The 17,967-nt window shown below is 32.5% G+C and overlaps 1 protein-coding gene across 1 annotated transcript in view; it reads right to left on the reverse strand.

The window, feature by feature from the left end:
• The window catches only part of shtd (anaphase promoting complex subunit 1), a 74,401-nt gene that overhangs the window by 14,160 nt on the left and 42,274 nt on the right, over nt 1–17,967 (reverse strand). Inside the window, exons 20-38 of the mRNA XM_089240834.1 lie at nt 14,404–14,511; nt 12,791–12,913; nt 11,371–11,513; nt 9,641–9,747; nt 9,361–9,438; nt 8,974–9,063; nt 8,691–8,802; nt 8,283–8,429; nt 6,984–7,033; nt 6,094–6,370; nt 5,815–5,901; nt 5,354–5,484; nt 4,406–4,484; nt 3,638–3,712; nt 3,360–3,424; nt 2,748–2,838; nt 1,268–1,378; nt 937–1,082; nt 282–368 (exon numbers count right to left, since the gene is read on the reverse strand). Of these exons, the coding sequence (XP_089096960.1) occupies nt 282–368; nt 937–1,082; nt 1,268–1,378; nt 2,748–2,838; nt 3,360–3,424; nt 3,638–3,712; nt 4,406–4,484; nt 5,354–5,484; nt 5,815–5,901; nt 6,094–6,370; nt 6,984–7,033; nt 8,283–8,429; nt 8,691–8,802; nt 8,974–9,063; nt 9,361–9,438; nt 9,641–9,747; nt 11,371–11,513; nt 12,791–12,913; nt 14,404–14,511 (2,107 nt within the window). The remainder of the gene's footprint in view (nt 1–281; nt 369–936; nt 1,083–1,267; nt 1,379–2,747; nt 2,839–3,359; nt 3,425–3,637; nt 3,713–4,405; nt 4,485–5,353; nt 5,485–5,814; nt 5,902–6,093; nt 6,371–6,983; nt 7,034–8,282; nt 8,430–8,690; nt 8,803–8,973; nt 9,064–9,360; nt 9,439–9,640; nt 9,748–11,370; nt 11,514–12,790; nt 12,914–14,403; nt 14,512–17,967) is intronic.

Here is a 17,967-nt window from a genome sequence, read left to right on the forward strand (position 1 = left end):
CACCTGGTCACTATACCCACTCAACTGTCTCTTGAGAATTTAAATACATAAATCCATAATTAATGAATTAATTGGTTGTGTTGATGTATTGTATTGATAAAAAATATGTTAAAAAACCAATTTACATCTGTACTTGTAAAGAACTAAAATTCAATATGTCTTTATGGGAAACCATACTATGCTTGTTATATTATGAACCATAAAGTATTAAAAAATGGTACAATTAATTTTTAATAGCAATGTTACATTGAAAAAAAACTAATGAAATAAAATAACAATACCTGTTGTCATTACTGTGTGTTGGAAATTTGGGGTAAAATGCACATAACATAGCACTTAGGGCCTGGGGGGAAGTTGATAGAGTGTACCTACAAAAAGAAGTGAATCATTTAAGAAATGTGTTAAATATCACATTATTCAACCAAAAATGTCAATTTGACTAGAATTCTCATAGAATTAAGACTGAGCTGATGCTTGTTCAACATTAAGAAAAATTACATAATTTTCTTACAGAAAAAAAAGTTGCTGGAAAATGTTTCTCAACGCAGCTACTACTAACTACTCATATAAATATGTTTTCAACATTGCTATATGTAAGTTTGAACTTGGTTCTGTAGAGTTGATATTCTCTCATGAAGAAAATTATGATGAAAATATTCATAGGTACATAAGATATCTCAAAAAGAATAAACTCATATAAACCACATTTTAAAAGAAAGAAAAATGAATTGCCATACATGAGCAATTCATTTTTCTTTACAATACAGTAATACAGTTTTAAACCATATTATGGTGGGTGAACATGATTACCTATATTGATAACAGAAATTGCAAGGAGAAAATTATTTTGAATGAATTTAACAGTGATACTTCATCATGTAATTACATAGCTATAATGAATTCAGATTTTATACAACAAATGACTATAAAAGGTACCTGCCACCTCCTAGGAACAAAAGCCCTAATGCCATATGTGTAGCTATGTGAGATCCATAAAGTACATAGTTTGTTGTTTGCCCAACCCTTGCACGCAGATGGCGACATAATCTCAAAACATCAAGATCACCAGTGCCAGCCATGACCTGCGAAACAAATGTAAAAATCACTGCATATTAATCAATGGTTTGAACATGACAGAAATCCTATGTCTGGGATAAGTTAGTATTAGGGGAGGGGGATGAACATTCATTTTACTTATGATTTTGAGCACAGCAAAAAAACTGTTTCGAATGAATGTATTTCATTCTGCAATGTAAGAGATACCAACCATTCCAAGAGCTAGTGTTGTAACATTCAGGCATGTTTCGATTGTGCTTTTTCCAGCCCTATCTCCTGCACTTTTACCAGATATTGACAAGAAAAACTTTGCATAGAACCACTAGATGCATAAAAAGTAAAGGAAAATAAAAACTTTTTTTCAAAAAAAAGAAAACATAATTTAGGATATATTTGGGGGAAATATCAGTACAAATATAGTTGCAACAATACCACTGAATTTCACAAACATCAAAAGAATTATAAATAAAATAAGATATTCATATTCCTTAACTATTACTCTTTAATACAGCTGTATCTGTAAGCAATAGATAACTTGTGTGGGAGAGTTAAATCAAATATTCCAAAAATATTTTCTGCACTTAACCTCTTTTTGGCTTTCAATTGACTCTGCAAGGGAGGTTTTTCCATCTAATCTAGATGAAGATTAGAGGGAAAAAATACATTAGACAGAAGCACCCCTATGCTCTTTTTCTCACTGAAACACTTTATTGGTAACTCTGCGACTGATAACGGATTCTTTTCTTTTGCCTCACCATTATTTTTTTTTATTTCCTTACCACAGTTTGAGGAGTAAAAATATTGTTTAAAATACATAGATAAAGAGTGGGTAAGACAAGTAAAAAAAATTTTTAACATATAGAGAAAGAGTGGCTGAGGGGGAAAAATAGAAAACCTGCTCTGCTCAACTTTTTCAATTCATATTCTAAATGTTAAGAAATATATCAGTTTCAGAGATTTATTGCTGGTGTTTTAACTATATATTGTTAAAATTTGTTGTCAAGAGCCTAAATGACAATTTACCCTCCTACTTTTTTGTGAACTTTTGTTTTACTCTTTTGAAATTTTATTCCATACATTTCAACAGTTACAATGATAACAAGCTATGTTTAACACATTAGCTGCATTTATATTTTCATTAAAAAATACACCATGGAGTCTATTTTTTGACACCACTGCAATATATCATCAACAACTTATGTGATTTTAAAGCTGTAGATTTACCCCCGGCCCCTCATATAATCCAATTTACTTTCCCTATTTCATAGGAAAAGAATTTTCTTTTCTCTTTTGCTAACTTTTTGTTTTGCTGTTTTTATTGAGGGCAGGCATATGTCAGTACCACCTCACTGTGCTGGAGAAAATGGAATTGTGCTTTTCTAAATTATGATAGATTAAACTAATTTATCTCCATCCCACCAATGCAATGGAACTATGGAACTTGAGTGCATTCAAGTTCCATTGTTTGGGCATTATTAACAATCATTAAAACAGGTGAGTTAATGCCTTTTTTAATTCTAAACTATTTTTAAGTACTATCAAATAAAATTTAAAAAAATCTATAGTAAATAAAAACATTTTCATAAATGATATTCACTACCTTAGAGTTTATAAATTTTCTGTTTTCTGACAAAATATACAAATTGGTTGATCAACAAGCAAAAAATATGATACCAGAATTTGTTTTTTACCAATGTATTGAAAGCTTGCTCATTAGCAGATCCAGCAAATTTCAAACCCAAACAAAAACAACTGCCAGCAACAATATTACAATAGGCTTGGCTATCAAAAAAGTAAAAGAAAAGTTTTAAAACACACACATAAAACAGAAAAATGTTTAGCTCATAAGAAATTGCACAAGTAACAGCAAAATTTGCATTAATCATAAATGTGGTCTTTATATTTAATTGTCTAGTACACTGTAGTATGTACTAGTATTTAAGTACACTGAAATAGACTCTAAACCTGCCAAAAACACTTCTCCTTGCTATTAATTGAATAAAAAGAAAATTGACAGTACTGAAATATGTTGCTATTTTGTTGCTCTCATCTCATACAACTTCACAAATTTATAGCATGCACCCATGTATGGTTAAGTAGTGGTAGTAGTCCGGAATTTAAAGAGGCTTCGAAAATTCTTCCCACTCTTCCATTAAAACTTTCCTAGAGTTTCATAAGTTTTCATTGGGTAGTAAGTTTTAGATAGCTCAGAACATGCTAACTTCAATTATAGACATCCAATCCTGCATATATAGAAGAAAAATAATATTGGAGAACTATCAGAAATATATTTATTTGCCTACCTCATAGTTTCATAATCAATGCCATTATCCATTTCAATCTGGAGAAAAGCATTCATGATGATGATCTTAAAAGAAACAAAAGTTGATCAAAACCCAGGTGAGCAATTAATAATTTTTCTGTGATTCCTAAAAATTCAATGCATACTTCAGAGTTATTTCTCTCTCTTTCATGAGATACCACTACTACTATATGAGCAGATACAATGATGATTTATCAATTAGTTGCAATTTTAGTTAAATAGAAATGAAATTATACAAAAAAGTAAAAAATATCTTACTTCAGGAACATTTTTTTCTACCCAGTATCTACTAGGATGAACTGAAGACCACAAGATTAAGCCTCTGCTGATTGTCTAAAGAAAAAAATAGAAAGAGAAAAATTTTAAATTATTAAATTGTCTATTAAATCCCATTGTGCCTGAGTGAATTTTTTTTATATTTTTTGATAGAATTTGTGTCCACTGATTACAGAGCAAAGCTTTATTAAAAATTTCTCATTCGACTTTCTGAAATATTTTTTCAAAAATTCTTGAATGAAAAATAATGAGCTAACAAAAGTAATGCTCACACTGCATTTAGATCATAGTCTCCCAAACTTTTTGTTCCATCGCCCCCTTCTTCAAACTTTTTTTTTCTCTCATCGCTCCCCAACTCAAATAAACCCATAGGATCCTATGTTAAATCAGTTGGTTCTATCGCCCCCCTTGGACCATTCCATCGCCAACCAGGGGCGATATCGCCCACTTTGGGAAACACTGATTTAGATGGTAATACAAGAGTCATTTATGGAAACTAGACCTGAGCATTTTAATGAAGCATCACTTAGTATTGGGAAAATACAAGACGACGACTATATTGAAGACTTAATATTTTCTGTCCTCAAATGTATTTTGAGTAATGACTTTAAAATACTGGCTTTAAAATTAACTATTACATAATTAAAATTAAAAATTTTACAATTTCTAATAAGAAAATAAAATAGAAATGAATAGAACCAAAAAAAAAACCAGTCAATAGAATAAATATATATAAAATTATTAACTTACTCTAAGTAAAAGAAAATCTGGTCGCACCATATCAAGAAGATACTGAGTGTCTGGTGCCTTCATCCAATCAGCAATAGCACTAAAAAAATGAAGGGATTAATATCATAGATTATGTAACTTCGTTTTTGAATGGCTTTTATTCAAGCTTATTTAGAAAAGAAAAAAAGTTTCACATATTCCTCCCCTTTGTTTATGAAGTTACAGTAAATGCTTATTAAAAATAGAGCTCACAATTACAGGAAAAATTGTGATTATATTGGACTTCTCATTATAAGCAAATTTTAAACTTTAAAACAACCTAGAGTATGAATTTCATTCCATTCTAATATTATTTTTCCTATTAAAAAAAACGATTTGGCCAACTGTGATAAAATAATAAGCAACAACTTTTATGTTCCTGCTCAATTTAATTTTTTATGTGCTTTTTAACACATTTCCACTGATCTAGAAGTCTTCAGAAGTATTTCAAGGATATGTAAGCTTTACTGAAAAATGAAAAAACACAACCAATTATTGTAAGGGTCAGCACGACTATTTCAAAACAAAAAGAATGGTTGTGTAAATTCTGAATTGCAATCATGTTTGGTAACGCTCTAAACTGTAAGCACTGGCAGTGAACGGTGAGCAGCATAATCTGTTGGTCACTAGAAATGCCAAAAGTAGGGCACCCAAGCTGGTGAACAAAAATTATAAAGAAATTGAAAATCCTCCATTATAATTCTTCTTGCTACTCAAAGAAGCAAATTTGAAGTATACATGAGGAAATTGACCAGCATTTTTGTGGCTACATGTGCTTAGTCACCCATTAACTAGGATATAAGTGAGCAAAACACTGACAATCAATATTGTAAGATATTTTCACGTTTTAAGTAAACAAAATTTTAGAATTGTGAACAATGTCAGTATTGAAGAATATACATTATACACATGTTTTCATATTCCACTTACTGATCATTTGAATCAAAGAACATCATTCCTAAGGCTAAAGTGGCACCAGGACTCGTAACATTCACATTTATACAATCACCTTCTCTTATTTGATAACTTGGTGATTTATGTTTCTCTTTATGAACTCCAGTCTATATAATTGCAAAAAATAGTAGAGTTAATTAAAAAATGTGTGAATAAAAAGAATGCAAATTTATTTATGTCAATCTGTTCCCTTCAAGCATTTTTTGACATCAGTTGCCATGCAAAGTACAGTGTGGAACCCAAGAAAACACTACAAAAGTAGACTTATAGAAAAATAATTAAATTGAAAAGAGAGAAAGAGACACAATCATTTAATCCCACGACCCATTTAGTTCACAAAACTTTGATATTATATTCCAACAGATTACAGATATTTCTTAGTATACCTAAGAATGAGCTGAACATTTTGTCAGATCTCAAAAAATAAATATACTCACAGGAGGACGTTTTTGTCCACCAACCATATAGTGATACAATTGGTCTGCCATAGACAAATCCGCAAGGCCAGAGGCTTCAGCTCCTTTCTATAAGTAAAGATTTTATGTACAAATTGAATAGAATGATAAAAATTCAATATGCACAAGGTGATCACAAATTTTCTAGGCTCCCGCTGGGCTCTTAAAAAATACCCTCTAAGTGATCAAAATATTTATTGAGGACAAGAAAAATACAAAATAAAAATAAGCTAAATATAAAATGTTTCTTTTTTGATTTACCCCAAATGTAATCAGTCCTAATGATAATCCAGCTGCCAGAGAGTAGCTCTCTCTATCAACACAATGCTCCATCTCTGGTCCAGGAGGTCTTCCAATCTCTCCCAACATGATTTCAGCCATGTAGTGATTACATGAACCTTGATAGAGCAGCCCTATTCCCATAACTGCAGCAACTTGTACAACAGGAGGTACATCCAATTCAGTTGAAGTAGGTGGGAGCAGAGCTTCAATGTGAATGCTCAACAATTTTGTAATACTAACATCCATAGAGCCTCGCCTTGAAAGGAAAAGTTTGTTATATGAGTAGATTGTTTCAAAAAGTTGTCTGGTAATAGGGAATAAAAAGTAGGGAGTGTGATTAAACAAAGTATGTATATAGCTGGAATTTTTGATTTTTCACCTCATATTCATACGTTCAATAATTCTCATAATTTCTTTCAAAGAGCACTTTTATTACCATCCACAATTTTTTGTCTAATAGGCTTTGACATTTAATTTGATAAATTTAAACTCCTCCAAAAAAGGTTGCAACATTAACTAATGATTAAAGAAAAAACAAAAACATCAAACCAAGTTTGTTGCATAAAATGAAGCATGTACACTGCATGCACATTTAATTGTTATAAATTTATTTTTTATATTTTAATTTATTAATTTAATATTTTATTTATTAATTAATTTTTGTATTTGTATTTTTAATGTTATACACTATAAGCGAGTACAGAAAACTAAATAGCCAATTGTACCAAGCAGAGGAACTTTTGTTTTTATAATTATCATCATGCATCATTCATATCAAAAACACTCACTCGTATTAATATACCAACATTTAATATAAGTTGCGACCATCAGAAAGAAAATAGAGAACTTTAACTCAATCTATTACTCACTTTGCAGCAGACACTCCAAGCAGAACCCCAACACTTGTCAATTCATGACCCTGAAAAATTTCATGCGTGTTTGCATTAGATAGGTAACAAGAAAGAAATAGTGAAATATCACTGCAATGATACTCGATATAAAGATAAATTCCTCAACAATGATATTTTTTCATGTCTTGTTTGGATATGGCAATACTTTAATGTTGAATTGCTGCCTCTCAATGTAACAATAATCTTTTTTTTTTTTGGTCCGCAGAGTATTCTTACATCCAAATTCCATTATATTTGAAATTACTGTATTCTCAAGCATTCTGCAATATACCAAAAAAAAAATCAAACCATTTTTTTTTCAGAATTTTAATCCCTTTAGCCTGGAGTAATTTTCTCTCCTTTTTAAAAAATTTCAAGTCTGTTTAATGATCCTCTTTAATTGGCAATTCAAAATTCAGCACTTCTTTGAGTAGTTGATCTTCACAATAACAACTTGACCTTGAAGGATTTTTTTATTGGAACAACATTCGGAAAAAAAAAAAAAAACCAAAATGGGGGGGGGGGGGTCCTTTAAGAATATCTAGTATTAAATTCAAGACAATTAAAAATATTTGATTTGTGTATATCTCATACATTTGATTTCTAGCCAACACTGAAAGTAATTAGTGTGAATGGGGGCATGGATATATATATACATACAACACAATTCAGATTGTATTTAAAATTTTGTTAAATGGAAATATTAGTGGCACGTCTGAGTACTACAGACACATGTTCAAAATTTGTTGAAACCAAAAAAATCAATTACAATAATGCTAAAATCACAGAGAGACCTAATGGTCAGCAAAAGACTCTCAAACCAGCTTTCAGTTGAAGATTGGAAGATAAAACAAATATTCCAAGAAACAACTGGAAAAATAATTTGCTAAGCTCATTTACTTATCTTGAAGGAATTAAAAAAAAAGGGAGGAACCCCCAATAACAACGGGAGTAAATATTTATTCGTGTAATGTGACTATATGAAATGAGTTACAAAACCGCAAACTCTTGACAATCCAAGATAATTTTATGATTTATTAATCATTACTTATTAATAAATTACAGTTTACTGGCTGATTATTCCAAGATATTATTTTACACATTTCATAGTGATAAAATTGTTTTCATGTTACTTTTCTGTAAAGCCTTCATGTTCTTCTAAGCTTTCAGGTCAAGTTCTGTTTGACTGATACAATTATAAAATGTTGAATAATTACAATATTTAAATTTCACATGAAACAAATCAGATTTGTGACATTATCCAAAAATTATTTTTACCTTGCATAAATAATCATGAATGCTAAGTGTGCTTAAATTTGATAAATGACCACTTAATCCTAATGCCATTAAAAATCCAGCATGCTCAGTTGGAGTGTCGCTACCACTACTGCGAGGCTTGTTGTAAACCATCCAGGTGGAATTTATCTGCAAATATAACAATAATTAGCAGTTTACCACATGCTGATGAGGTTAACTTGAAAGTATGATTTCATTTATAATCAAATTTTTGTTCAAAAATATAATTATTTTCCTTTTTTTTTCTTCAAGAATGACCCCATAATCATCAATTAACATGATCATTTTATGCTTTTGTATAACTTTTTTAAAGCACATTAATGACAAACTAAATGCTTATAATTGATGGCTTACATTCTGAGACTATGTTTGCAAAGAAAAAAAAAATACCTGGGAAGCATCAGGGGATACACGAAGACCTGCAGCAACACCGTTATGGAAAAGTGGCCACATATTCATATTTGGAGGGGTATCAATATGTGAAAGATCTACAACATTGTTCCTATAGAAAACATCCAGAACAAAAATATTTTAATCATTATTACCTTATTCAACCTGGTAGCAAAGTTAAACTTGAAGTATATATTAATTCGCACATGATCCGATGCCTACTTAATTTGTCAGCTTACATAAAAAAAATATAACTAGTACAAAAAAAATAATAATAATATACCTTGGAGGTGCCCTTCCCGTCAAATATAACTTTGGTATGGGTAGCGTCTCTGTAACCATTGGATTATATGAGTGCAATGTCAGCATGCCCCTGGAATTGAAACAAATATTATAATTTTTTTTCTAAGCACAATAGCACTAGGATTGATCTTACTCAATAAACATAAACATGCAAGCCTGAATAAATTTAGTATTTCAGTTTTAACTCTTTTTCAAAAGTATACACAATTTTTTTGTATATTACACAGATACAGTATAATTATTTAATAGGCTAGAATTTGTATCATGATTAAAATTCAGAGAAAAAAAATGGATAAGAAAAAATTATTGAGGGGAAAAAACTCCTAAAAGAACAATAATTATGTTTTGAATAACTATTTCTTTTCACCTGCCAACTGGTAGAGCCATTGACCTGATGCACAGACTATATAAATGACGTTCTTGTTCTTCAATAAATTCATGGTCGCTGAAAATAAACATTTACAAGAAATACAAAAAATACCTTCTTAACGATAACCACATATATAACATTACTCTCCGGTCTCCCGATGCATATCACAAATATATTCAATCCCTAATGATAACTTTTTCACAGTGATACATTTTTCTCCTTAAGTATCATCATATAGCCATTTTAATTTCAAAATTGTGAAAACAAATTCACATACCTTACTTCAGGTCTCTGTTTTACCACCACTCTAATGGGTATTGATGACTGAAGCATGTGAATGACATCTTGCATTCTGAGATCTTCACTGAATCGAAGACATAAAACCTGCATCCACAATATTTTAACAGGACAGCGAATTAGAGTTAGATGAAGCACAACATGCATCATAAAGAAAATAATTCTGTGATCTTGTAAGTTTTATACATAACTTGCATTACATTCAGTAGTATAATTCTCTCTGGTCTGATAACAGATGTATGCTTCTTTGAATAACTTGCCTGTGTGTGTGTGTGTGTAAATTTTATAACTTCAACCCTTTTAACGGCACAAATAATTGCATACATGATTTTAATCCTTTTTTTTCATTTCAAGGGGTTTAAAAAATATTAATCAAGGGCTAATTAATGTCATGATGAGCATAATCTTTGTTTAGAAATAATTTCCTGCATATAAACAGTAGATTGCACGAGAAAGCACAGATTATAGAGATTATAGCCTCTAAGCACAGATTATAGGTGGCTGTGATTTTTCCATCTGCAGCTTTTTCTTTTCCTAAAAGAATGGAATGAAAAAAAAATACAGTTGGACTCTGAAAATCAAAGCTTAAGTGGACGGGACTCATCTCAGATAATGTAGACCTAACAAAATTGAGGTTAAATACCACAAAATAACTCATAAATGGTAAAAATTATGCTTACACACAAATAAATATATATATATACAACCATTATAGAATGTAATAAAGCCACTTCCCTTCTCAGAAAAAATGAATTTCTAATATCTCCTTGGCTAAGCAAGCCCATAAAAATACTCCCTGTAGCTTCTACACGTACACTACCTCTCTAGTGGTTTGTTCCATTGTCCCTCTCCCTATAGGAGATATCACCAATTTCATGAAACACTGTCACCGTCTCAGCCTTCACAACCAATAGAGCTCTTGCTACACACTGAGGCATTTTGTGAATCAGTTTGCTGAATCTCAAGGTACATCATTTCACTGGACATAATTTAAGAAAAAAGCCTCAAAAACCCTAAAACTTGATTAATTATAGTAAATTTTCCCATGGCAATAAGTAAATAGTAAATTTTCCCATTCTCGTTTTACTTGATGCACTTCGTACACATTCCTTTGTGTAATTTCTGACAAATTGATACATGCTGAAGCATGATTTTGTGTGCATGGTTGTAACATGTTTATGTAGTCAGAGTTATACTTGTTTTAAGTTATACTGGTGCTGCCATATGTCTTCCATAATTGAAAGTGAAAATGGCAAATGATTAGACTTTTATGTTTTTTAAGTACAGTGTCTAAGGTCTGACTGTTGTCTGTGGCGAGACTTTTCGAAATGGGAGAGCAGTTTGCATTCACACCCTAAAGTTAAAAATCTCTGAGGGGAGTTACTGATCAAACTAATTTCAATGCTTGATGTTCTCTAATTTACAGATCACAATAACTGAACTATCATTTCATACAATAATAAGAATTAAATTGTCTGAGCCCTGATTTACTGAGTTTCCGATTGTCCAAGGTACTTTTTACACGAGCTCATTTAAAAAATAAGTTGCACTAAAACAATATGTGAAACACCATACGTCTGCAAACTGGTACACAGAATTCTGCAGAGAACAATGAGAGCTATGTGGCTTGCGGTCTGGTCCACATTAGTATGAACGATCGGGGTCTTACTTACATTCAAAATATAACTCATCCACACACAAAATGCTTACTTCATTATCAAGAAACTGGAATCCATCTTCATTTTCCTTTGCATGCATGAACTTACAGCTTATGTCAAAACTAGATTTTTTCAATGCATGTGAGCTTTTTCTCTCTTTTTCTGATGAATGAAGAATCAAAAGATCTGGTCTTTCTAGAAGATACAAATAAAGGTATTTAATAAAAATTGGCATGAAACACCAAATGGCTTTGAATGGACTGCTAAAACACCAAACAACCAAACAAATGTAATTATAGTTTAGTGATTAACTCATTAAAAATTCCACAAATAAAAATTAAAAATTATAATCATATACCTCCACCAGACCTACCACCCTTGAAAATGCAAAAATACTATAATTTTCTTACAAAAATCCTGCAAGCATACTGTAATTTCCCATGCATAATCCGTGGAGTAGAAGTCAGATAAAGAAGAATTAAATGTAAAATTAGCAAAATATGTGAATATTTTCATAAGGTAACAGACTGTGCATGGATGCAACATTTTCTCTGAAAATCACACTTTCCTCAAATTTCTCAAGATTTCATTAAAGGGGGAATAAAATTTATTCATGTTTTAGATTATGTCATTTTTTTGTTCTCAAAGTAGCGAAATGCATGTGAAACCAAAAAACTTTTCCCCCAAATCTGATTTTCTGCTAAACTCTGGAGAAATTTTTAACAAATCCAGAGAGCCTGAGGAAAGGCAAAATATCCGGAGAGTTGGCAGGTCTGCTCCACATAAAAAGAACAAATAGTTTCAAAACACAGTAGAGAGAATCTTTCAGATCACATTATCTTCAAAGTACAAAGTGCTTTAATATAATTTATATTTATTTTTTCTTTATAAAATAATCTCATTGCAATGCTTATGTTTTAGTTGATCTACATTTAAAATCATTTGTGCATAAATCAAGAATGTTTCTTATATAAATAAACTTTTATTTGCAGTTTTACACTTGCAATATATAAATTTTTTGAATACAAATACTTAAGTCCTATTATGTTTAACTGTCTGGGTTGTTGATTTTTTCTCCCAGCTTTTTCTTCTTCCAGAAGCCTTGTTTTCTTATTGAATTTTCAGCCCTTAATAGGCATAGATCAGTACTTCACAAAATAGGCAATATTACCAAGGGTGGAGAGGCCAATAGGGACTATGGATACAATATAGGCTCCAACGGATTAGCTGAAGCTGATGATTGACGAGGAAAAAATTCTGGAAAGGAGGGAGGGGGCGGTAGAACAAAAGAGCTACGGAAACTTTACTCATAGATGAAGCTGCTGCTACTTTTAACAAAATATTTGAGTTTGTGTGGGCATGAAAAGGAGAGAGATAGCAAACAATTCTAGCCACCATTTTTTAGACAATCTTTCTTTCTAAAAATGTTATTAACATGTTAGAACTTATAATTGAGAAAAATTAATTTTTACCTATAAAACTATAGATCTTCTCCTGCCAATCTGGTAGAGGGTTATGACGACAATGTAAAATAGCTTGACGAAAAACCAAAGATAAGCCAATTGGCATGATATTGAGATCATCAGTTGTAACACCTGAAAATTGCAATAATTGTTTTGTTATTATTATTATTTTGGTTATTCCTGAGGAAGTTTAATATAATAATGGAAGAATATCTCAATGAAAACAAAAATTAGGATTATAAATGCATTGGTTTTTCCTGTCATAATGTATGGATGTGAGAGCTGACACTATGGAAAGCAAATAAAAAAATAATTGATCCCTTTGAACTTTGGTGCTGGAGAAGGATGCTCTGAATTTCATGGACAGCTAAAAGTACAAATAAATCAGTAATCGAAGAAGTCTGTTCTCTAGAAGCAAACGTTAATAAACAGAAACTATCATACTTTGGACATATAATGTGTACAGAAAGTTCACTAGAAAAAATAATAATGCTTGAGAGAAAGGAAGAAAAGAGAGGAAGAGGCAGACCGAGCACCAGATGGATAGAGGTGTTGCACAACACCAGAATGAAGCTAGCACAACTGAGACATGCTGCAAATGGCAGACCAGCTTGGAAAGCCATGAGTCAACAGGAGTCGGAATCAACTTAATGGTTCCTAACAACAGCAATGCAAATACAAAGGCCACAACTGGTGAAATGCCCAACAGGGTGACTGAAAAAAAGATGGCCATAAATAATAAGGATGTCAAATAGCCTAATAAAATGCAGCATTCCAAGAAAGATAAATTATCACAAAATACTGTGGAGCTTCAGTTAACAAGCTTAATTTGTTCCCCGAACATGCTCATTATCTAAATGGCTTGCATTTATCAAATCAAACTTTTTCATAGGAAATAATGCGAACTCAGATAATTTGTTCCACAATTATATACATAAAAATGACATTCAATCAATAATACAACACAACAACACAATAATATAATAAAAAAATGCAAGAACATATATATATATATATATATATATATATGTTGTCATAAATAAGCATACATTACTATAATATTTACAAATTAACTTACTCTAAATGACAAGAAAGAGGAGGACCTTTCGTTTAGGATGATTTATAGACTGTTGTATTTACAAACTCATTCTTTTTGTGTGACTTTGAGAACAAATCTATCCAATGACACTTGCTTCTACCTCCTAGGAGGAGGACACAATCTCTTCAACAACTGGTGGCTCCTGTTCATGAGCAAGCCCCCTCAATGTGACGTTCAATAATGCAATCAGTAAACAATTTTCTCCAAACAGAATAAAACAAATTCAAGTGTGTATATGCATGGTTACAATGCTACATCTAGTTTCCTATTGCAAACAGTCGCACTCACATGTGTTAATTTTTCGAGTGAGGCCCACTGACCGAAAACAGCAGGAGAGAATACTACTCATAATTACACAGTAAGTGTGTGACAGAAAGCTAAAACCGTCAAAACAAAGCTGAAAACAAATAAACAAAGTGCAAAATTTTTCTTCTAATGCATCGCTTGTTAAGCGAGCCAGAATTTGTCCAAAACTTTTGCTCGCTAACTGAAGTTCCACTGTAATAAGTAAATAATACTCTACCCATTTTGGCCAATAAAGCAACAGCAGTTTTTCTTGAATCATCAGGATAACCACTGAAATTGGCCAAGATACTGGAAAAAAAATTGTCTTGAACACGGAGACCTGAAACTGAAATATTAAAAAAAATTCATTTTCTATGGAATTTTTCCATGGAACTGAAAACAGGCACTGACATAACTACCTACATTTACAAATAATAATAGTAACTATTATCTTCATTGCAACACTTAAGAGGTTCTTTTTGAGTATATCGGTGGTAATATATATATATACATGAAGTAGATTGAATGTCTTTAAATACCAAATTGCTTTTTTCTCTTTGTTTCAAAAATTAGAAAATCAGGGAAATTTCACCCAAAAAAATTAAAACGCCTAACTTAAAATGCAGTTGCATGAAATGGAGTAAAGGCGCCAACTATCAGTGGTCGCCCCAAGCTCAGTAGTTAAAGAACTTGTTTCCAATCTTCTTACTCAGAGGATTCGAACCAGTGGAACCTTGAAGGTAATCTTCACAGTGGAAGACAAGCAACTCACCACTGTGCTGCAGGACAATTTCTAGCTGGATTGTGGAGGGGAATGTCTATAGTATTCTTTTCTCTTTCTTTCAAACCGAGCACAGTCCATACTCTATTGCCGTTTGATGGCATTCGACTATTCTGGCACTTACAGTGGGCTCTTCCAAGACAGAATTTATATCGCGGTTGCAGCCCTGGAAGTATTAAGTCTGGATTCAACAGACATTTTACACATCCCATATCATCCCTAAAATTAGCAGAGAAATTTTACATACTACTAGAACACATTTTAGCATTTACAAAATGATCATGATTATACAAATTAGACTGTAAGCATGACTACTGCAGCTGGCGTGGTACCACCTCTCATTCCTGCCAAGAATTTTGTTTCCAATGTATGGTATTTGTGGTATTTATTTTCGTATGCAACAAGGAAACCTTGGGAATTTAAAAAAATTGAATTATGTAATTTTATTTCAAAAATCCTATACATATTATTTTATTGCTTACCCACATTTACATATATAATTATATATATGCATTAAAAATAAAACACAGGAAAATATTAATTATAGTCAAAATCAACGTCTAGTCATCCTTTTAGGTGGAACGAAATGTCGATCCTTCTAGTGTTAAAGCTTCCTGTTACTTTTCGATTCATGGAAAAACATAGTTCTACCACATAAAAAGTAATGAATAAATGAAATTGAAAAGAGATGATGTAAATCATTATAACTAAGATTCCATCAGTACTAAAAGTTTATAGCAGTAAAGATTATGCAATCCTAAAAAGCGTAAGCTCATTGATTGTATACAGCCAACTATTGCTTTGTTAGAGGATGCTGCTTTATAATATGAATTCCAATTGGTATTTAATTTTTAGATATAGAACTATTTATTACAAAAAATTCGTTTTTTGAAAATCTTCTGGGAATGTTTGTTGGTTGTACTGAATCTGTATGTATTTTAGGTGGCTTCACCAGAACTGGATGAGCTTTAATCTCAATATGAAATCACCGAATTATGCATATCTTTTGGTGAAAATGAAGTGGGGGGTTTCCATCGTTTAGCTAACCAAATGAGAAACTGGATGTAGATTTTGACTACTTTGGTCACAACATTGCAGTATCGGCCTATAAATCTCTGGATTTACTCACTGAAGAGAAAAACTATAGTGGAAATACATAGAAATGAAGAAACACATACACAGGATCATTCCACGGCAAGTTTTATGAGTTTGAAAACTACATGACTTCAGTGTTAGGATATCAGACAGAAGCTGTTTTGAGGGCATTATCAAAATAAAGGTTACCACTTATAATTTGGTTGAAGCATCCACGTATTTGAACAACACATATATGAAGCCGAGGACAATTGTGTACAGGGATTCCTTTATCAAAGATTTGAAAACTCTGATCTGTTCACCGAATTAACATTTCATGATCAAAGAAAATTACACGTGGAATGATCACCAATTATTTAAAAATGGCAATGATTCCTACAGTAACTACTCCAAAACTGTAGGTGGAGATTTTCCTTTCGAGAGAAAAAAAAGTCTCCGGATCTGATAATTTTTGTGGAGCGTAGATTCAAAATCATGAGTGATGCAGAATTTTGTGAAAATTACAAAGAGATGATGCTCTTCAGTATTTATATCTAAGACTGAGGTTAGTCAACATTGCATTCCGCAATACAGATTTTGGAACTGATGTCGTCCGAATTTTACCTTGAAAACTGAAGCTATACAAGAACAAAACCACTCAGATTACCCAGTTCCCAAAGACATAGAAGACATTGATAAATACACCCATGCCCATAAATTAAGGATAATGCCAGCTCCGGCAAATAAAGGTTCAGAAACAAAACAAACGTTACTTATTCATAAAGCCCATTTATTAAACAAAGATAAAGAACAAAAACGATGGTGTATGTATGATGCCATTCATAAAAGCTATGATTTTTGCTCCCTGGTTTAGCAATTGTAAAAAATATCTCCTTTACAAAAACTTACTATTACATGGTTGGTATGATGGTTAATACATTGTATGTCTCCCATGCGATGAAATACAGTCCGTACAACGCCTAGGCATGCTGAGTATCAAATTATCGATCTGATCTTGGGGAAGATCACTCCACTCAGCAAGCAATGCTCTCCGAAGTTCTGGTACACATGTAGGAGGTAGTTGACGGGTTGCAACTCGTCGGCCAAGCATGTCCCACACATGCTCTATCGGATTCAAGTCAGGTGAGAATGCTGGCCATTCCATACAGGTTACATCCTCAGATTCAAGGCATTCGTTTACGATGTTTGCTCGGTGAGGACGGGCGTTGTCATCCATAAACACAAATTCTCCGCCCATGGCACCCCTAAACAAACGTACATGTTGTTCCAGAATGATGTCCCGATAAATTTGGGCTTTCATGGTTCCGATTTGAACATGCAGATCTGTTCTGCAACCCAGTATAATTCCACCCCAAATGAGCGATGCTGTACCACCGTAACGGTGTCGTTCAATGATGTTGTCTTGGTGGTAACGGGTACCTGGAGTTCTCCATATGAAAGTCTGACGTGAATCAGACTGCAAGCTAAACCTGGACTCGTCAGAAAACATCACACAAGCCCACTGTGACGATGTCCACATTGCATGTTCTCTACTCCAGGCTAATCGCTGCTGACAGTGAGTTGCCGTGAGCGGAACACATCTGACAGGCCTGCGAGTATATAGACCAATATCTCCCAAACGTCTGTACACGGTTTGCCTTGAAACTCTGGTACCCGTGGCTGCAGATAGCTGACGAGACAGGTTGGATGCTGTGCTCCGTCTGCTTCTATAATAACGACGTGACCGAAACACGGGAAGAACCACTCTTTTTGTGCTAGGTGCATTTTCTTTAATTAATGTATATTTGTTAATTAGGTACACTTATTACATCGTATGTATAATTTGGTTAGTCAGCTCTTCACATGAGCTGCTTACATCCTCTCGTTTGTACGTTCCCTCCTAGAATGTCCCTCTTTTTTTGTCACCTCCTCTCCTTGTTCACCTCT

The sequence above is a fragment of the Pholcus phalangioides genome, unplaced genomic scaffold, assembly GCF_987345545.1.
Source record: "Pholcus phalangioides strain wild (caught in Gottingen) unplaced genomic scaffold, Ppha-v1.0 ptg000013l_1, whole genome shotgun sequence".
In the NCBI taxonomy this organism is placed as follows: Eukaryota; Metazoa; Arthropoda; class Arachnida; order Araneae; family Pholcidae; genus Pholcus; species Pholcus phalangioides.